The sequence below is a fragment of the Cervus elaphus genome, chromosome 19 (assembly GCF_910594005.1).
Source record: "Cervus elaphus chromosome 19, mCerEla1.1, whole genome shotgun sequence".
Taxonomy (NCBI): Eukaryota; Metazoa; Chordata; class Mammalia; order Artiodactyla; family Cervidae; genus Cervus; species Cervus elaphus.
In genome coordinates this window covers 87,972,662-87,991,802 of record NC_057833.1, presented here as the reverse complement: position 1 = coordinate 87,991,802, position 19,141 = coordinate 87,972,662, and the positions used below count along the sequence as shown (strand labels likewise).

The 19,141-nt window shown below is 43.8% G+C and overlaps 1 protein-coding gene across 1 annotated transcript in view; it reads left to right on the top strand.

The window, feature by feature from the left end:
- Positions 1-17,109, top strand: part of NMNAT3 (nicotinamide nucleotide adenylyltransferase 3) — a 135,271-nt gene extending 118,162 nt beyond the window's left edge. The window contains exons 4-5 of the mRNA XM_043875201.1: positions 930-1,012; positions 15,923-17,109. Coding sequence (XP_043731136.1) covers positions 930-1,012; positions 15,923-16,329 — 490 coding nt within the window. The 3' untranslated portion in view covers positions 16,330-17,109. The remainder of the gene's footprint in view (positions 1-929; positions 1,013-15,922) is intronic.
- The last annotated feature ends 2,032 nt before the right edge of the window (positions 17,110-19,141 follow it).

Below are 19,141 nucleotides of genomic sequence, written 5' to 3'. Positions count from 1 at the left end.
AACTGCTAACACATAATGAGATTTGCTCTGCACTCTACACCCCTCAGTGGACTTTGCACTTCTACTCCTTTCATCTTCATAACCACGCTTGGGAGGCAGGCACTGTCATCATCCCTCATTTTGCAGGTGCTGAGACATGAAACACCCACCCAGGGTCCTATTGCTGACTGGTGGGAGAGACCGGATTCAACCCAGGCAGCCAAGCTCCAGACCAGGCTCTGAGCCATCACCCAGTCAGGTTCTAAAGTGCTAGCTTATGATCTGAGCGAGCCTCTGTTTTGAGAGGCAGCAATGGGCCATGCACTGTGCCAGCGCTTGAAAGTGTTAGTCACTCACTTGTGTTCGACTCTTGTGACCCCGTGGACTGTAGCCCGCCAGGCTCCCCTGTCCAGGGAATTTTCCAGGGGATCTTCCCAACCCAGGAATCAAATTTGGGTCTCCTGCATTGCGAGTGGACTCTCCACCTGCTGAGCCATCAGGGAAACCCTGTGCCCATGCTTACCGTGTGGTAACTTACTTACCTTCACAGAAGTCTAAAAAGTAGGTATAATATCCCAGCTTTCTACAACTGAAAATTTGTACTCGGAACTCAGGTCTGATTCTAATAGCCCAGGTCCTTAATCCCTATTCAGCTTTTATAAAAAGTGAGCTACTGAAAGAAAATACTTTAAAAAGTAGAAATCTGCTTGTTTTCTCCTTTCAGCTGGGGCTCATAGAAGGCAGTCTTGGATAGGGTGGTCTGTGAGCACCCAGATACATCACCCAGTACAAGGCCTGGCACACAGTAGGCCCTCAGTACATATTTGTGGAATGAGCTACCTTAAATGGACAAAGGCAGAATGAGACTTGAAATCAGAGGCCCCCCTGGGTGGTGTAGGGGGACTGTAGGCCACATGGATGCACCCTGAGCCCATATGCTTACCCCACAGGCATCATCACAGTGAACTGCTCAGATCTCTGCCCCGGATGGAAGACCCAGACCAAGGCAGTGCCAGCTCCCCCCCCTCCGCAGGTAGGTGCTAACCCTCTGCTCTGTCGGGGGTGTGGAGCATGGGAGGTGGGGTGAAATGTCAGGGTTTCAGGTGAGAACCCATGTGAGCCACAGCCCCTGGGCACAGGTAAGAGTTTTTGAGGCCTGCTTGGGGTGACACTTTCCATGTTGAAAAATCAGGTTAAACAATCTGCCACTATCCCTTGTAAATCGTTGTTTGCTAAAGTGGAATTTCCTGCCCCAAAGGAGGTTACCTACCTTGTGACTTGTGCTTGTGACCTGGATTACAGCCAGGACTAAGCAGGGATCAACTTCTGGGAGCTGCTGAGCTAGTTTGAGAGCCTTAGCCTTTTTGAATACAAAATGTGCCATTATATCCCTTAGCCTAGCACTGGATAGCACTGTTACTCAAGTGTTTTACTCGGAAGAGGAAACCTATTTCTTTTTTTTCATTTATTATTATTAGTTGGAGGCTAATTACTTTACATTAGTGTAGTGGGTTTTGTCATACATTGACATGAATCAGCCATGGAGTTACATGTATTCCCCATGCTCATCCCCCCTCCCACCTCCCTCTCTACCTGATGCCTCTGGGTCTTCCCAGTGCACCAGGCCCAAGCACTTGTCTCATGCACCCAACCTGGGCTGGTGATCTGTTTCACCATAGATAATATACATGTTTCGATGCTGTTCTCTCAAAACATCCCACCCTCACCTTCTCCCACAGAGTCCAAAAGTCTGTTCTGTACATCTGTGTCTCTTTTTCTGTTTCGCATATAGGGTTATCGTTACCATCTTTCTAAATTCCATATATATGTGATAGTATGCTGTAATGTTCTTTATCTTTCTGGCTTACTTCACTCTGTATAATGGGCTCCAGTTTCATCCATCTCATTAGAACTGATTCAAATGAATTCTTTTTAATGTCCGAGTAATATTCCATGGTGTATATGTACCACAGCTTCCTTATCCATTCGTCTGCTGATGGGCATCTAGGTTGCTTCCATGTCCTGGCTATTATAAACAGTGCTGCGATGAACATTGGGGTGCACGTGTCTCTTTCAGATCTGGTTTCCTCGGTGTGTATGCCCAGAAGTAGGATTGCTGGGTCATATGGCAGTTCTAGTTCCAGTTTTTTAAGAAATCTCCACACTGTTCTCCATAGCAGCTATACTAGTTTGCATTCCCACCAACAGTGTAAGAGGATTCCCTTTTCTCCACACCCTCTTCAGCATTTATTGCTTGTAGACTTTTGGATAACAGCCATGCTGACTGGCGTGTAATGGTACCTCATTGTGGTTTTGATTTGCATTTCTCTGATAATGAGTGATATTGAGCATCTTTTCATGTGTTTGTTAGCCATCTGTATCTCTTCTTTGTAGAAATGTCTATTTAGTTCTTTGGCCCATTTTTTGATTGGGTCATTTATTTTTCTGGAATTGAGCTGCAGGAGTTGCTGGTATATTTTTGAGATTAATCCTTTGTCTGTTGCTTTGTTTGCTATTATTTTCTCCCAATCTGAGGGCTGTCTTTTCACCTTGCTTATAGTTTCCTTTGTTGTGAAAAAGCTTTTAAGTTTCATTGGGTCCCATTTGTTTATTTTTGCTTTTGTTTCCAATATTCTGGGAGGTGGGTCATAGAGGATCCTGCTGTGATTCATGTCGGAGAGTGTTTTGCCTATGTTCTCCTCTAGGAGTTTTATAGTTTCTGGCCTTACATTTGGATCTTTAATCCATTTTGAGTTTATTTTTGTGTATGGTGTTAGAAAGTGTTCTAGCTTCATTCTTTTACAAGTGGTTGACCAGCTTTCCCAGCACCACTTGTTAAAGAGGTTGTCTTTTTTCCATTGTATATGCTTGCCTCCTTTGTCAAAGATAAGGTGTCCATAGGTTCATGGATTTATCTCTGGGCTTTCTATTCTGTTCCATTGATCTATATTTCTGTCTTTGTGCCAGTACCATACTGTCTTGATGACTGTGGCTTTGTAGTAGAGCCTGAAGTCAGGCAGGTTGATTCCTCCAGTTCCATTCTTCTTTCTCAAGATTACTGTGGCTATTCGAGGTTTTTTGTATTTCCATACAAATTGTGAAATTATTTGTTCTAGTTCTGTGAAAAATACTGTTGGTAGCTTTTAGGGATTGCATTGAATCTATAGATTGCCTTGGGTAGTATAGCCATTTTGACAATATTGATTCTTCCAATCCATGAACACGGTATGTTTCTCCATCTGTTTGTGTCCTCTTTGATTTCTTTCATCAGTGTTTTATAGTTTTCTATGTATAGGTCTTTTGTTTCTTTAGGTAGATATACTCCTAAGTATTTTATTCTTTTTGTTGCAGTGGTGAATGGTATTGTTTCCTTAATTTCTCTTTCTGTTTTCTCATTGTTAGTGTATAGGAATGCAAGGGATTTTTCTGTGTGTTAATTTTATATCCTGCAACTTTACTATATTCATTGATTAGCTCTAGTAATTTTCTGGTAGAGTCTTTAGGGTTTTCTATGTAGAGGATCATGTCATCTGCAAACAGTGAGAGTTTTACTTCTTCTTTTCCTATCTGGATTCCTTTTACTTCTTTTTCTGCTCTGATTGCTGTGGCCAAAACTATGTTGAATAGTAGTGGTGAGAGTGGGCACTCTTGTCTTGTTCCTGATTTCAGGGGAAATGCTTTCAGTTTTTCACCATTGAGGGTAATGTTTGCTGTGGGTTTGTCATATATAGCTTTTATTATGTTGAGGTATGTTCCTTCTATTCCTGCTTTCTGGAGAGTTTTAATCATAAGTGGGTGTTGAATTTTGTCAAAGGCTTTCTCTGCATCTATTGAGATAATCATATGGTTTTTATCTTTCAATTTGTTAATGTGGTGTATTACATTGATTGATTTGTGGATATTAAAGAATCCTTGCATTCCTGGGATAAAGCCCACTTGGTCATGGTGTATGATCTTTTTAATATGTTGTTGGATTCTGTTTGCTAGAATTTTGTTAAGGATTTTTCCATCTATGTTCATCAGTGATATTGGCCTAGGTTTTCTTTCTTTCTTTCTTTTTTTTTTTTTTTTGTGGCATCTTTGTCTGGTTTTGGAATTAGGGTGATGGTTGTCTCATAGAATGTGTTTGGAAGTTTACCTTCCTCTGGAATTTTCTGGAAGAGTTTGAGTAAGATAGGTGTTAGCTCTTCTCTAAATTATTGGTAGAATTCAGCTGTGAAGCCATCTGGTCCTGGGCTTTTGTTTGCTGGAAGATTTCTGATTACAGTTTTGATTTCCTTGCTTGTGATGGGTCTGTTAAGATCTTCTATTTCTTTCTGGTTCAGTTTTGCAAAGTTATTCTTTTCTAAGAATTTGTCCATTTCTTCCAAGTTGTCCATTTTATTGGCATAGAGCTGCTGGTAGTAGTCTCTTATGATCCTTTGTATTTCATTGTTGTCTGTTGTGATCTCTCCATTTTCATTGCTAATTTTGTTAATTTGGTTCTTCTCCCTTTGTTTCTTAATGATTCTTGCTAATGGTTTGTCAATTTTGTTTATTGTTTCAAAAAACCAGCTTTTAGCTTTGTTGATTTTTGCTATGGTCTCTTTTGTTTTTTTGCATTTATTTCTGCCCTAATTTTTAAGATTTCTTTCCTTCTACTAACCCTGGGGTTCTTCATTTCTTCCTTCTCTAGTTGCTTTAGGTGTAGAGTTAGGTTATTTATTTGACTTTTTTCTTGTTTCTTGAGGTAGGCCTGTAATGCTATGAACCTTCCCCTTAGCACTGCTTTTACAGTGTCCCATAGGTTTTGGGTTGTTGTGTTTTCATTTTCATTCATTTCTATGCATATTTTGATTTCATTTTTGATTTCTTCTATGATCTGTTGGTTATTCAGAAAGGTGTTATTTAGCCTCCATATGTTTGAATTTTTAACAATTTTTTTCCTGTAATTGAGATCTAATCTTACTGCACTGTGGGCAGAAAAGATGACTGGAATGATTTCAATTTTTTTGAATTTACCAGGACTAGATTTATGGCCCAGGATGTGATCTATTCTGGAGAAGGTTCCGTGTGCACTTGAGAAAAAGGTGAAGTTGATTGTTTTGGGGTGAAATGTCCTATAGTTATCAATTAGGTCTAGCTGGTTCATTGTGTCATTTAAAGTTTGTGTTTTCCTTGTTAATTTTTTGTTTAGTTGATCTATCCATAGTTGTGAGTGGGGTATTAAAGTCTCCCACTATTATTGTGTTACTATTAATTTCCTCTTTCATACTCATTAGCGTTTGCCTTACATATTGCAGTGCTCCTATGTTGGGTGCATATATACTTATAATTGTTATATCTTCTTCTTGGATTGATCCTTTGATCATTATGTAGTGTCCTTCTTCATCTCTTTTCACAACCTTTATTTGAAAGTCTATTTTATCTGATATGAGTATTGCGACTCCTGCTTTCTTTTGGTCTCCGTTTGCATGAAATATTTTTTTCCAGCCCTTCACTTTCAGTCTGTATGTGTCCCTTGTTTTGAGGTGGGTCTCTTGTAGACAGCATATATAGGGGTCTTGTTTTTGTATCCATTCAGCCAGTCTTTGTCTTTTGGTTGGGGCATTCAACCCATTTACATTTAAGGTAATTATTGATAGGTATGGTCCCGTTGCCATTTACTTTGTTGTTTTGGGTTCACGTTTATACAACCTTTCTGCGTTTCCTGTCTAGAGAAGATCCTTTAGCATTTGTTGAAGAGCTGGTTTGGTGGTGCTGAATTCTCTCAGCTTTTGCTTGTCTGTAAAGCTTTTGAATTCTCCTTCATATCTGAATGAGATCCTTGCTGGGTACAGTAATCTAGGTTGTAGGTTATTCTCTTTCATTACTTTAAGTATGTCCTGCCATTCCCTTCTGGCCTGGAGGGTTTCTATTGATAGATCAGCTGGTATCCTTATGGGAATCCCTTTGTGTGTTATTTGTTGTTTCTCCCTTGCTGCTTTTACTATTTGTTCTTTGTGTTTGATCTTTGTTAATTTGATTAATATGTGTCTTGCGGTGTTTCACCTTGGGTTTATCCTCTTTGGGACTCTCTGGGTTTCTTGGACTTGGGTGGCTATTTCCTTCCCCATTTTAGGGAAGTATTCAGCTATTATCTCCTCAAGCATTTTCTCATGGCCTTTCTTTTTGTCTTCTTCTTCTGGGACTCCTGTGATTCGAATGTTGGGGCGTTTCACATTGTCCCAGAGGTCCCTGAGGTTGTCCTCATTTCTTTTGATTCTTTTTTCTTTTTTCCTCTCTGCTTCGTTTATTTCCACCATTTTATCTTCTACCTCACTTTTCCTATCTTCTGCCTCCGTTATTCTCCTCTTGGTTCCCTCCAGAGTGTTTTTGATCTCATTTATTGCATTATTCATTTTTAATTGACTCTTTTTTATTTCTTCTAGGTCTTTATTAAACATTTCTTGTATCTTTTCAATCTTTGTCTCCAGGCTATTTATCTGTAACTCCATTTTGTTTTCAAGATTTTGGATCATTTTTATTATCATTATTCTAAATTCTTTTTCAGGTAGATTCCCTATCTCCTCCTCTTTTGTTTGACTTGGTGAGCATTTTTCATGTTCCTTTACCTGTTGGATATTTCTCTGCCTTTTCATCTTATTTAGATTGCTGTGTCTGGAGTGGGCTTTCTGTATTCTGGAGGTCTGTGGTTCCTTTTTATTGTGGAGGTTTCACCCAGTGGGTGGGGTTGGACGATTGGCTTGTCAAGGTTTCCTGGTTAGGGAAGCTTGTGTCGGTGTTCTGGTGCGTGGAACTGGATTTCTTCTCTCTGGAATGCAACGGAGTGCCCAGTAATGAGTTTTGAGATGGGTCTATGTGTTAGGTGTGACTTTGGGCAGCCTGTATGTTGACGCTCAGGGCTATGTTCCTGCGTTGCTGGAGAATTTGCGTGGTATGTCTTGCTCTGAAACTTGCTGGCTCTTGGGTGGTGGTTGGTTTCAGTGTAGGTATGGAGGCTTTTGGATGGTCTCTTATTACTTAATGTTCCATGTAGTCAGGAGTTTTCTGGTGTTCTCAGGTTTTGGGCTTAAGTCTCCTGCCTCTGGATTTCAGTTTTATTCATCTAGTAGTCTCAAGACTTCTCCAACTATACAGCACTGATAATAAAACTCCTCGGTTAATGTTGAAAAGATTCTCCACCGTGAGGGACACCCAGAGAGGTTCACAGAGTTACATGAAAAAGAGGAGAGGGAGGAGGGAGATAGAGATGAGCAGAGGAGAAAAAGGGGGACTCAAGAGGAGAGAGACAGATCTACGCAGTTGTCTGCTCCCAAAGTGTTCTCTGTAGCCCAGACACCCACAAAGATTCACAGAATTGGATTGGGAAGAGAAGGGGAAAGGAGGAAATAGAGGTGTTCTGAGGTGGAAAATGGAGAGTCAAAAGTGGGAGAGAATAATCAACACACTCCTGAATAAAAATGGGAACTGAATATTGGATTCTTAAATGTCCAAAATTTATATCACATACTGAAAAACAAAGATTAAAAATCTAGAGTAGAGGTTAGACTCTTAAAAATACAATATTGAAAACAAAAACACAAAAAATTTTAGAACTATATATGAAGTTCGATTTAAAAGTAGGGCTTCTCTTTTTTTTTTGCAAGGTTATAGTGAAATGAAAATGAAAATTAAGGAGTAGTAGAGGAGTAATAGAGGACTTTAAAGGAAAATAAGAGAAAAAGAAAAAAAAGACAAGAAAAAAATTTTTTCCTAATTAAAAAAATCATAATACTATATGAAAATGAAAGTTAAGGAGTAATGGGGGAGTAATAGGGAATTTTAAAAGAAAATAAAAGAGAAAAAATAAAAAAGAAAAGAAAAAAAAGTTTTTTAATTTGAAGAAAAAAAAAGGTAAAAATATATCTAGGAATTTCTCTGGAGCTGTTGCGGTCAGTGTGGGTTCGGTTCAGTTTCAGATAGCTCCTTGTTCCAGCTTACACTTCTTGATATCTATAAGCCCCTTCCAGTGTAGTAGGTGTTTTCTACAGGGATTTTTTTTTTTTCTTTTTTTTCTTCTTTTCTCTGCTACGTACGTCTACAGGGATTTTAATCTGTTGCACCGGTCCCTTCTGAAGTGGTTCCCTTTGTTTATTTGGCTTCTGTTTGCCGGTCTCTTCAGTGCCTAATTTCTGCCCTGACACAGGCGAGTGGAGGTGGTCTCTTGTTCAGGTTCACTAGTTCGTTGGGCTGCGGGGAGGGAGGGGCGCTGCTTTCCCCGTCTATGCTGCTCAGGCTCCCAGGTGCTCTATTTGGAGCATGCCCTGCGTGGTGTGCGGTTCCAGTTTTCGGGTATTCCACAAAAGCACGGGCTTGGTTGCGCCTGCGTTTTGTGCCTTCCCCAGCCCGAGCAGCTCAGGCAGCTAGGAGCTTGACGGGCGCACTCTCCCCGGGTGCAGTGTGCCTTCTTCCCTCCACGGCCCCAGCCTCAGTTTCCGCCCGCGCCGGGTGTGTGCGCCTTGTGTTTAGCCGCGACCCTCCCGGCGGATGTCGACCATCCAGAATCTCAGGAAGTCTTTGGTTAGAAACTGGAGGCCTGTTTGCAGTGTGGTAGGGGATGCCGTCTTTGGGGCCGAGCCTGCCCCTTTCCCCTCCCCCCTGCCTCCTGCCTCCGGCGGGGCTGGGCCGGTCCGCAGCCGGCTAGCTCTTCTCTGGACTTGCTCAGACCCTTTGTTCTGCAAACAGCCAGCAGTGTGTTCAGGCCGGTTAATTTTCTCTCTCTGTCTTGCTATACCACAGTTTAAGTTGCTATCTCACAATAGCTCCTTCTGATTGCCCTCAGGGCACTCAGGCCCGGTCCTTACCCTAAGCAATGCTGCCCGCTTCTCTCCATTCCGCCCCCACTTGCTGGTGGCAGATGCGGGCATCTGGGGTACTTTTCTGCTGGGAGTTGCTTTTAGGCACATAATCTATGGGTTTTATTTATTTTTCCTCCCAGTTAGGTTGCCCTCCGAGATTGGAAAACTTCCCCCAGACCCGCCAGTGTGAGGGTTTCCTGGTGTTTGGAAACTTCCTCTATTAAGACTCCCTTCCCGGGACGGGTCTCTGTCCCTAGTTCTTTTGTCTCTCTTTTTATCTTTTATATTTTGTCCTACCTCCTTTCAAAGACAATGGGCTGCTTTTCTGGGCGCCTGATGTCCTCAGCTAGCGATCAGAAGTTGTTTTGTGAAGTTTGCTCTGCATTCAATTGTTCTTTCGATGAATTTGTAGGAGAGAAAGTGGTCTCCCCGTCCTATTCCTCCGCCATCTTGGCTCCTCCAAGGAAACCTATTTTTAAGAGATTTAACGTCAATTTGGATCTTCCTTTTAATTTGTAGCCCTGGGTTTCTACCCCGTGGTCAGCTCCTGGTGTTTGATGGAACCTTGTCAGCTGTGATTTCAGAGCACCTCCCACGGCAGCCCTGGTACCAGGGGTTAAATACACAGCCCCCTCGGGCACATAAACTGGAGCACAGTGATGGGGGGCAGGGTGGGCCAGGAGGAAGGGATCACTGGTATCACCCAGCCAACATTTTAACAGGCTCTTCCGTGGGACTGCCTCCAGCGGCTCTCCCAACTTTAGCTGGTGGGACACTGTTTCCCTATGAGAAGAGCTCCAGATTTTCGTGGTTAAACATGCTTACAATGCTGTCTTTTCTATAGGACTTTTCAGAGCCTTTACTATGTTCATGTGCATGTGACTCTATGAGGAAGGGAAGTAGCTTGCAGCCATTCTTAGCACTTTTTAATCATGGGGCTCTTTTTAATGCATATTAGTATTCCTTAGAACTGGTGCTCCCCAGAACACAGACTGGGAATCGCTCTTCTAAAAGGACTTGAAAGGTGGGGTGAGGAGAGATAAACTAGGAGTGTGGTATTGACATATACACCCTACTATATATAAAATAGGTAAACAATAGGGACCTACTGTATAGCACAGGGAACAACACTCAGTATCTTGTAATAACCTATAACGAAAAAGAATCTGAGAATATATATATATACACACACATGTGTTTAAAAATAAATTAATTAAGAGGCCTTGAAAATCCCTCAGGTTTCCCGCTGCAGTCCCCGGATGCTGACCAAAGCATCACTCACAGCAGAATCACCTGTGTGGCTTGTTAAAAACACTGAAGCCCAGGCCACACCCCAGACCTCCTGAGGGCAAGGGGCCTGGAACTCCATGGTTAACAGGCACGCTGGGGATCTGCTTTACCGCCAGTTTGGGGAACTGTGCTGTTGAGTGGGAACCCAAGAAAGAAGGAGCTACCGAGTTTCCAATATGATCACCTTCCCCAATATTTATTGCATTCCTCTGGCCTCCCTGTCTGCCTGTCCTCCAGAGCCAGCAGGGGCTCCTCCTCGCCTGTCCCCCAGCCCTGAGCACAGCACACAGTGCTCATTCTCAGCCCTCTGTCTTCTTTCTGAATCACCTCTGGCTCAGCAGTCACTCCTGATAGAGTTCTCGAGACGCTGGCTGGGAACAGAGGTGCCCTGGTCTGGAGACCATCTATGGATAGCGGTGAGTCTAGCTGTGGACAGGGGAACGGTCTGGAGGAGGCAGTGCTGCATCACCACTTGCAGGACCCGTAGGTTATCTGGGTGGGGCACTCCTTGGGGCAGAGGAGCAGCTGAGTAAGGCAGTCAGGGCAGGAAGTGCTGGCCACCTCATGCCATTCAGGATGCTGGAACCTGTGGCGAGAGAAGGAAGTAGCTGCCAGTGAGGCAGGAGGGATTCCACACTGAGGCTCCCGGCATCTCACCTCTCTGCAAATGCTTCCAGAAGCCCTGTCTCTTTGCCTGGCCTGCCTCTCCTCCCACCGCCAGTTGTGGCTCTGCTGTTGAAAAGCTGTCTGTCCTGTAAGGCCCTTCTGTAAGCGGGAACCTTCCCTGAGAAACCAGTCCCCCCTCCACCACTTCACGTCACCCACTTTCTTTTTGGATGTGCTTGTCCAGGGGCTACTAGCCTGCTCTGCTTGACCCTGTGACATTCAGGGTTTGTCCCTTATTCCCTTTCTCTACGTTCAAACCCTAAATCCTACTCTTCTTGTTCTCTTCCAAAGTAACTGCTAAAAAAGGAAGTCTGAAGAAAAAAAAAAGGAAGTTTGCATTGAATGAAAAGTGGGCTTTTCAATTTACCAAAATATATCTGGGGCTTTAAAAACGAGTGTGCCCTTTGCTTGATAAATTCCCCTTCTAGGAATCTGCCTGAGGAGGTAATTAGAAATTGGGACAAAGACTTAAGGAGAAAGATGTTTATCAGAGCAATTTTTACAATGGCAGAATATAAAGCAACCTCAGTGTTAAAATGTTAGGGAATGTATAAGTAAATTTACTATATATAACATAGGATGAAGAACCCACACAAAAGGTTTTCATGATAAGGTGAAACACTTAGGAGGTAAGTGGGAAAAAAATCAGGATACAAGACTGGATAATCTCAATTTATATAAACATATGTAAATGTACTTTCACATCTGTTTGCATGTTTAAATAGAAAAGACTAAGAAATATACCAAAATATTGACAATTTTTTGTAGAAAGCAAAATTACTGTTGTTATTTTCTACTTTAAATACTTATATTTTCCACATGGTCCACAGTTGACACAGATTTCATGTTTATCATCAGAAAAATAATAGAGCAATTAAAAGAGAAAGGTGGAGTCTTTCTCATGTAAGTTTGGCTTCTGATGAGGTAACTTGCATGCTACTAGTGGCCTATTTCTAAAGGACCGTTTTGTGTGCCCTGTACTCTGTCACGTGCTGTTCTGCTCTGCAGCTGAGCTCAGCGTCTTCTGGCTGCCAGGCCCCTGCTTTCCCCATCACTGCTGTGATTTGTGGTCCTCCTTGGACTCCCCCAGGAGCATGTAGATTGCCTTGTCCTGGGCCGTTTGGGTGTCACACTTTGGGACACTTTCAGTCCTTTAATAGCCCAGTTCTGACACTTATGAAGGTAGTCCCTGCCTTAGCTGTTGGGGCCGAGCACAGCTCAGAGGATTCTCTTTCCATACAACCAGAGCAGATGCTTCATCTGTTTCCGTTTCACGCTGCCTGTTCCAAGGTGGCCTTGTATGATTAATTTGGGCGTTCCCCTCATATACCAGAGGGCTTCCCTGGTGGTTCAGCGGTAAAGAATCAACCTGCCAATGCAGGAGATGCTTCAAGTCCAGGGTCGGGAAGATCCCCTAGGGTAGGAAGTGGCAACTCAGTCCAGTATTTTTGCCTGGAAAATTCCATGGACAGAGGAGCTTGGTGGGCTACAGTCATGGGGTTGCAAAGAGTCGGGCACACACACATCAGATCCCAATACCTGGCTTCATCGTGGGTATCCTGTCTAGACCAGGAAGTCCTGCACTCCAGACACCACCCTCTGTGCCTGTGTTCATGTGCTGTACTAGGCAGGAAATTTCCATTGCGTTCTCACCATCACTCAGCTTCCATAACTCCCAAAGGAGGCTTTATTACCCCTACTGCAGCTGAGGAAACAGGCCCATCAGCTGTAACTACCCCAAGGTCCTCGCAGACCTAAGATTGGAATCCGGAGCTGACTGGCCTCAGGGTTGGTGCTCTTTAATGTTAGAGTGTGGGCAACTGGACATTCAAACAAACAGGTCCTGGTGGCAGTTCTCTTGTTTTCTGTGTGAATCTCTGCTTCATCTGCTCTCCAGAGCCTGTGGTTATTCAAAGACAGAGCACACTGCCCCAAAATGCCCATGGGCATCTATTTATGTCACTGAGTCACTGTTAAGACAAATCAAATTGGCAGCTTTTATTCAAAACGTCAGACTTACAGACTGGACTCTCAGAGTAACTCAGTCTGCAGATTTCATAGCAGTGATATGAATGTATCTGAAAGGAAATGTAACTGCCTTTAAGGGGCCTGATGATAGGACTGCCCAGAGTTGGGGTCTAAGGTGCATGTGGCTGGCAGGAGGGATCCGTCGCACCAGCCCCATGGGCATGCCTTTTGACTTGGCGGATGACGCAGGTGTGGGTACTTGTTCCCTCTGGGCAAGGGCTCAGAGTGGATTGTATTCCATACTGTCATTGTTAATAAATTCAAACAGTATTTAATATTGAAGCAGGTGTGTGGAGATCATCCCCACAGAAACCCACAGGAGAAGAAACCCTGACCTGTGGGAGCAGGGAGGTGTGCCCAGACCCCAGGAGACCCTGGAATTCAATGCACATCTCTTAACCTCCCCCATAGGAAGAACATGAAACAACAATTCAATGGCTTGAAAGATCAAACACTGGTCTCTTTCTATATTACAGTGGTCAGATAAATAAGAAAGTAGAGTAAAATCTCACAGGTGTGGAATAGTTTGAATCCACATACATGTTGCAAGCAATGGGACCAGCCCAAATGAGTGAAAAGTCTAAGTTACTGAATAATTTTTAAATGCACTTAGGATGCTCTCCATAAGTGCCAGTGAGTGGATTGGTGGATAAGTAGGTGTATGGATGGATGGATGGATGAATGGATGGATGGTAGTTAACACATACCACACTTTTTCTGTTCTCTGTTCTAAGTGTTTTATATTTATCAGTTCATTCAATTCTAAAATAATCCTATGAGATAAGTAGTGTTAATATCCTCATTTTAAACTTGAGGTCACTTAGCTGTCAGATGGCAGAGTCAGGATCTGAATATGAAGAGTCTGGCTCTAGAGTCCTAGTTCTTAACCATGGAGAATTCATGAATACATATCTTAATAAATGTTTGAATATCATTTTATTATACCAGTAGTAGACTGCTAAAGTGTTTGAAGTATGTTTCTATGATTACATCTGATGCCTTAAAATGAGTAAACAATCCAGTGCTATCGTTTCATGGATGGGGAAACTGAGGCCCAGGGAAGGATCTCAGCTCCAGGCCCGCAGCAGCCAGTACCCAACTGAGGCGGGAACTCTGACCTTTTTATGACATGTCCAGCTTCTCACTTTCCAGTGCATCGCTGGTCTAGTGCTCCTTTGTAAACTCATCTCTCTAGTCCATGTCCAGATTCTCTCAAAGGTTTCACAATAGAAGAGCCTAAGCTGACAATTTACATCAGGTTTCCCCCCAGCAGATGGTATCCCTGAAGCCCTTCCCAGCTGAGGTTTCATGGTGACTGAAAGATGTTCTTGCTCTAGGAGCCCAGCCTTTGCTGTTCACTGAAGCTAGAACTGACTTCCAGAAGGACCGGAGGCCCTGCTGGTTGCTTCTAGCATGGACTTAGTTTTTCTTTTTCTGATTAGCCCATGCAAAGGGGACAGGAACAGGAATGGTGCCAGGAAAATCCAGGCAGAGTGATGCATGTACAGTTCCTGCCAGCAGGCGGCAGAAGAGCCCAGGGGTTTCAAATACCCCCCAGTGGAGGCTGGCTGACTCAGTTAGCAATGAAGAACCTCAGGCAAGTCACACGCCTCTCTATGCCTCAGTTTCCCCCTCTGCACAATGGACATGACAATAACACCCATCTCTTGAGGTTACTCTGAGCCTCAAATGAAATTAAACACATAAAGCACTTAATAGTGCCCATAATAAACAGCCAATAATTGTTAAGTATTCTTTAATCATCACAATCATCAGTCTCTGTTAGAACAAATGCTAAAGGATTATCCACATTGATCAGTTGTTCTAGAGCTTTGTTTTATTGAAAACAGATGAAAAGGTCACCAGCTGAGGTCTTAGAGACCTTTTAGTTACCCAAAGATCCTTTATAATTAACCTTTAAGATGGGATTGTATTTATAAAGGCACCAGACATTAGGGCTGAAATAGATTGGCCCTAGTGGTAAAGAACCCGCCTGTGCTCCACATAAGAGAGACATAAGAGACACAGGTTTGATTCCTGGGTCGGGAAGATACCCTGCAGAAGAAAATGGCAACCCACTCCAGTATTCTTGCCTGGAGAATCCCATGGACGGAGGAGCCTGGTGGGCTGCAGTCCATGAGGTGACAAAGAGTCGGACACAACTGAAGTGAAGCAAGCAATATAAATTTATTTATTTATTTAATTTATTTTTGGTTTGCACTGGGTCATTGTCGCTGTGAAGGCTTTTTTCTCATTGCGGTGAGCAGGGTCCACTCCTCAGTGTGGTGCGTGGGCTTCTCATTGCCGTGGCTTCTTGTTGTGGAAAAGGAAAGGAAAGTGAAGTCGCTCAGTCATGTCCAACTCTTTGCGACCCCATGGACTGTAGCCCTACCAGGCTCCTCCATCCGTGGGATTTTCCAGGCAGGAATACTGGAGTGGGTTGCCATTTCCTTCTCCAGGAGATCTTCCCGACCCAGGAATTGAACCCGGGTCTCCTGCATTGTAGGCAGGCGCTTCACCATCTGAGCCACGTGTCAATCTGTGCTTGTTGTGGAGCACAGGTCAATAGTTATGGCGCAGGGGCTTAGTTGCTCAGCGACTTGTGGGATCTTCCCAGATCAGAGATCATACCCATGTCTCCTGCACTAAAAGGCAGATTCTTTACCACTGAGCTCCCAGAGAAGCACAGGGCTGAAGTAGATTTTGAGAAAGGCGGTGACTTGCCAGAGGTCCATTGTCTATTAGTCCTAGGGCTTTAAGAACCTCACCTTCTATCAGAAGACAGAGTTCTAGGTTCAGCACAGCCACCTTTGGTCTTGCTGGACCTGCTATGGGCTCCAGTAACCACAGACAGCCTTGTGGTATGACACTGAAAAAAAATCCATTTTGGATTACTTGGCATTTTGCCAACCTTAAACAAAAGATTTATTGATTAAAGTATTACTTAACAACTGTATGTCCCTAAAGTAGTTTCAGATTCATCACATACTTTTTCTCCTTAAGTCATGAACACATAGACATTGAGTTCCCCATAGATTCCAAGAAAACCATTTGGTGAAAATCTCAAACAGAATATGATGCTATCTTTCCTGGCCATGACCCTCCTGTTACTTTCTTGAGATCCACCCTTGTTTTTCCAGCTGTGCCTGAGCTGAAGCTTCTCTGCGGGGCAGATATCCTCAAGACCTTCCAGACCCCCAACCTCTGGAAAGACACACACATCCAGGAAATAGTGGAGAAGTTTGGTTTGGTGTGTGTGACCCGAGCAGGGCATGACCCCAAGGGATATGTCTTGGACTCACCCATCCTGCATAGATACCAGGACAAGATCCACCTGGCCAGGGAGCCGGTGCAGAACGAGATCAGCGCCACATACGTCAGGTGGGCCTTGAGCCGGGGGCATAGCGTGAAGTACCTACTCCCAGATGCTGTCATCTCCTACATCAGGGAACACGACCTCTATCTCAGGGATGCCAGCCCAGAGCGGAATGAAGGCTTGCCAACCCAGGGAGGGCCAGCCTCTTCTTTTCCAACCAGCTCGTCCTGAAGACAGGGCACTTATGTTCTTTGTTTTCTGAAATCTTTCCATTTTGCATTTGGTTTGTTTCGGCAATGATTTTGCTTCTGCGGCATCTTCTGTCCCAGGAAGAGATACCTTCTTCGGGGAGGAGCAAAGGTCTGAGTTACAAGGATGGACATTTATCATCGAGGTTAAAGTGGCGTGGCAGCACATCAGGATTAGACAGAAGCTCTCAGAACCTCTGGTGGAAGAGGCCTCCTTGCTTTGTAAGTGGTAGCTATGGCATGAACACAGAAGGTGGTTCTGCATATGGCAGGGGCCCTGAGGGTCAGATCAGAATTGCCGACAAAGCCTTTTTTAACTGGGACCAGGTGCAACCTGTGGGCCTTGATTGAAGAGACTTGACAGGATGCTAATTACCAAACAGTGGGCTTTGTCAAGGCCTTTTTTCAACAAAACAACGCTCATGGAGGCCCACATTCAGGAGCAGCGCTTTGTTGATTGACACTGAGTCTTCTTTTAGGAGCTGTTGTCTGCCTGCCTCCTGGTCATTGGCAAAATTTAAACTAAACTCTTTCTAAGTGGTGATCCTCAAACAGTATTTTTGATACAGTGTACATATATACATTTTTAACACAGCTATTCTATTGTATAAATGCCAGGGTTCCTGATTTTCAGGTTTCTAAAAATGAACTTAGTTAAAACAGATGCCTTGACTGTTTTAGAGAATCTTTTTGAATGTTTTATGATGGCCTGCCTGTTGGAATATCGGCGAAGGGATAAATAATAAATTGACATCAAAAAGTACTAATGAAAAGTTTCTCTTTTTCTTCTTTGTTATATTATTAATGCCTGGTATATCAGCTGTTGCTTTTCTTTTTAGCTACTCCCTGAAATTTGCTACCGTTCAAGTTCAACTGGCATGAATTTAAAAGTTGCTAGTCCCAGGTACCAGCCATGGAGGAAGCAATTGCTTTCCAAGCGAAAGGTTCTCTAAGCTGTGGGTCAATGACTCTGTTCAGGTGAGCCCTGAAAGATGCCCCCAGGAGCCCGGTGTAGGTCCAGGATTCAGGATTTGTCCTTCCACTCTGATTAGGAGGAGATTTTGATTGGCCAAACCCTATTTGAGTTGACTCTTTCCACGTGCTGACTGAATGCATTTAGAATTTACTTCTCCCTGACTTTGCCCTGGTTCATCCTTGTTACAAATTTAATCGTGCAGAAGCACAGAGTTGGTGGGAAGAATCTAGTATCTCCCGAAATATATCCCAGTATCTGCAGGTGTGTCAGGATGGACATGAGTGAAGTTGGGAATCAGGGTTCCCTGTGAGGAGAGTGGAGGGGGGAACCCTCCCATGGGAGTCTCCAGACTTATGCCCCTGTAACCTCTAAGCTGCTGACCTTTTCCCACTCTGATGAGCTATGCCCTCAGAGGCTCCCTAAGGACCCTGCTAATTCAAAGGAATAGGAATCAAACAGACTTGCCCCAAAGCTGGCACAGCAAGCTGCATTATGTAAACTAGCTCCCTTCTCTACGGTGGGCCTCAGTTTTGCAATCTAAAATGGGGAAGTTTGGCTAGACATCCTGTACATTCTCTTCCAGCTGATTTTCTGAGACTCTGAGTGCCTCTGACTTCAACCTCTCCACCCTTATTTGGGTCCAGTACACTTCTAGCCCAACTGGACACTCCCCAAGGGCAGGGGTCTTTGTATTCTTTGCTGCTGTATCCTAAGTGCCAAGAAATTTGCTACTCCAAGTGTGCTTGCAGGCCTAGTGTTTGCATCCCCGGGGAACTGGTTAGAGAGACAGACTCTCAGGCTCCACCCCACGTCTACTGACTCACTCTGTAGTTGAATAACGTTCCCAGACCGTTCAATGCACTGGCCTAGAGCTGTCATTCAGTCACCAAGTCATGTCTGACTCTTGGCAACCCCATGGACTGCAGCACGCCAGGCTCACCATCTCCTGGAGTTAACCCAAGTTCATGTCCATTGAATCATCTCCTCCTCTGTCATCCCCTTCTCCTCCTGCCTTCAATCTTTCCCAGCATCAGGGTCTTTTCCAGTGAGTTGACTCTTCGCATCAGGTGGCCAAAGTATTGGAGCTTCAGCTTCAGTCCTACCAATGAGTGTTCAGGGTTGATTTCCTTTAGGATTGGCTGGTTGGATCTCCTTGCTGTCCACAGGATTCTCAAGAGTCTTCTCCAGCACCACAGTTCTTCAGCATTCAGCCTTCTTTATAGTCCACCTCTCACATCCGTATACATGACTACTGGTAAGACCATAGCCTTGACTACACAGACCTTTGTTGGCAAAATGATATCTTTGCTTTTTAATACACTATCTAGGTTTGTCATAGCTTTCCTGCCAAGAAGCAATTGTCTTCTAATTTCTTGGCAGCAGTCACCATCTGCATTGATTTTAGAGCCCAAGAAGAGGAAATCTGTCACTGCTTCCACCTTTTCCCCATCTATTTGCCATGAAGGATGGGACCAGATGCCATGATCTTAGTTTTTTTAACACTGAGTCTTAAGCTGGCTTTTTCACTTTCTTCTTTCACCCTCATCAAGAGGTTCTTTAGTTCCTCTTCACTTTCTGCCATCAGAGTGGTATAAAAATTATTCGTTTTGTTTTGAATAAACTGTATGTATAACTGAAACTGCATCACATTTACTCTGGTAAATAGCCCCCACTGTTCTGTGTGGAGTACAGAAGGCAAAGGAGGGAAAAGAGAAAAACAGCACACAGCTGTAGTATCCAGAAAAAGTGATGGAGAGGGAGCCTGTGGGTTTGAGGCAGGGCTTCTCACCTTGAGCATTACTGGCATTCTGTACCAGAG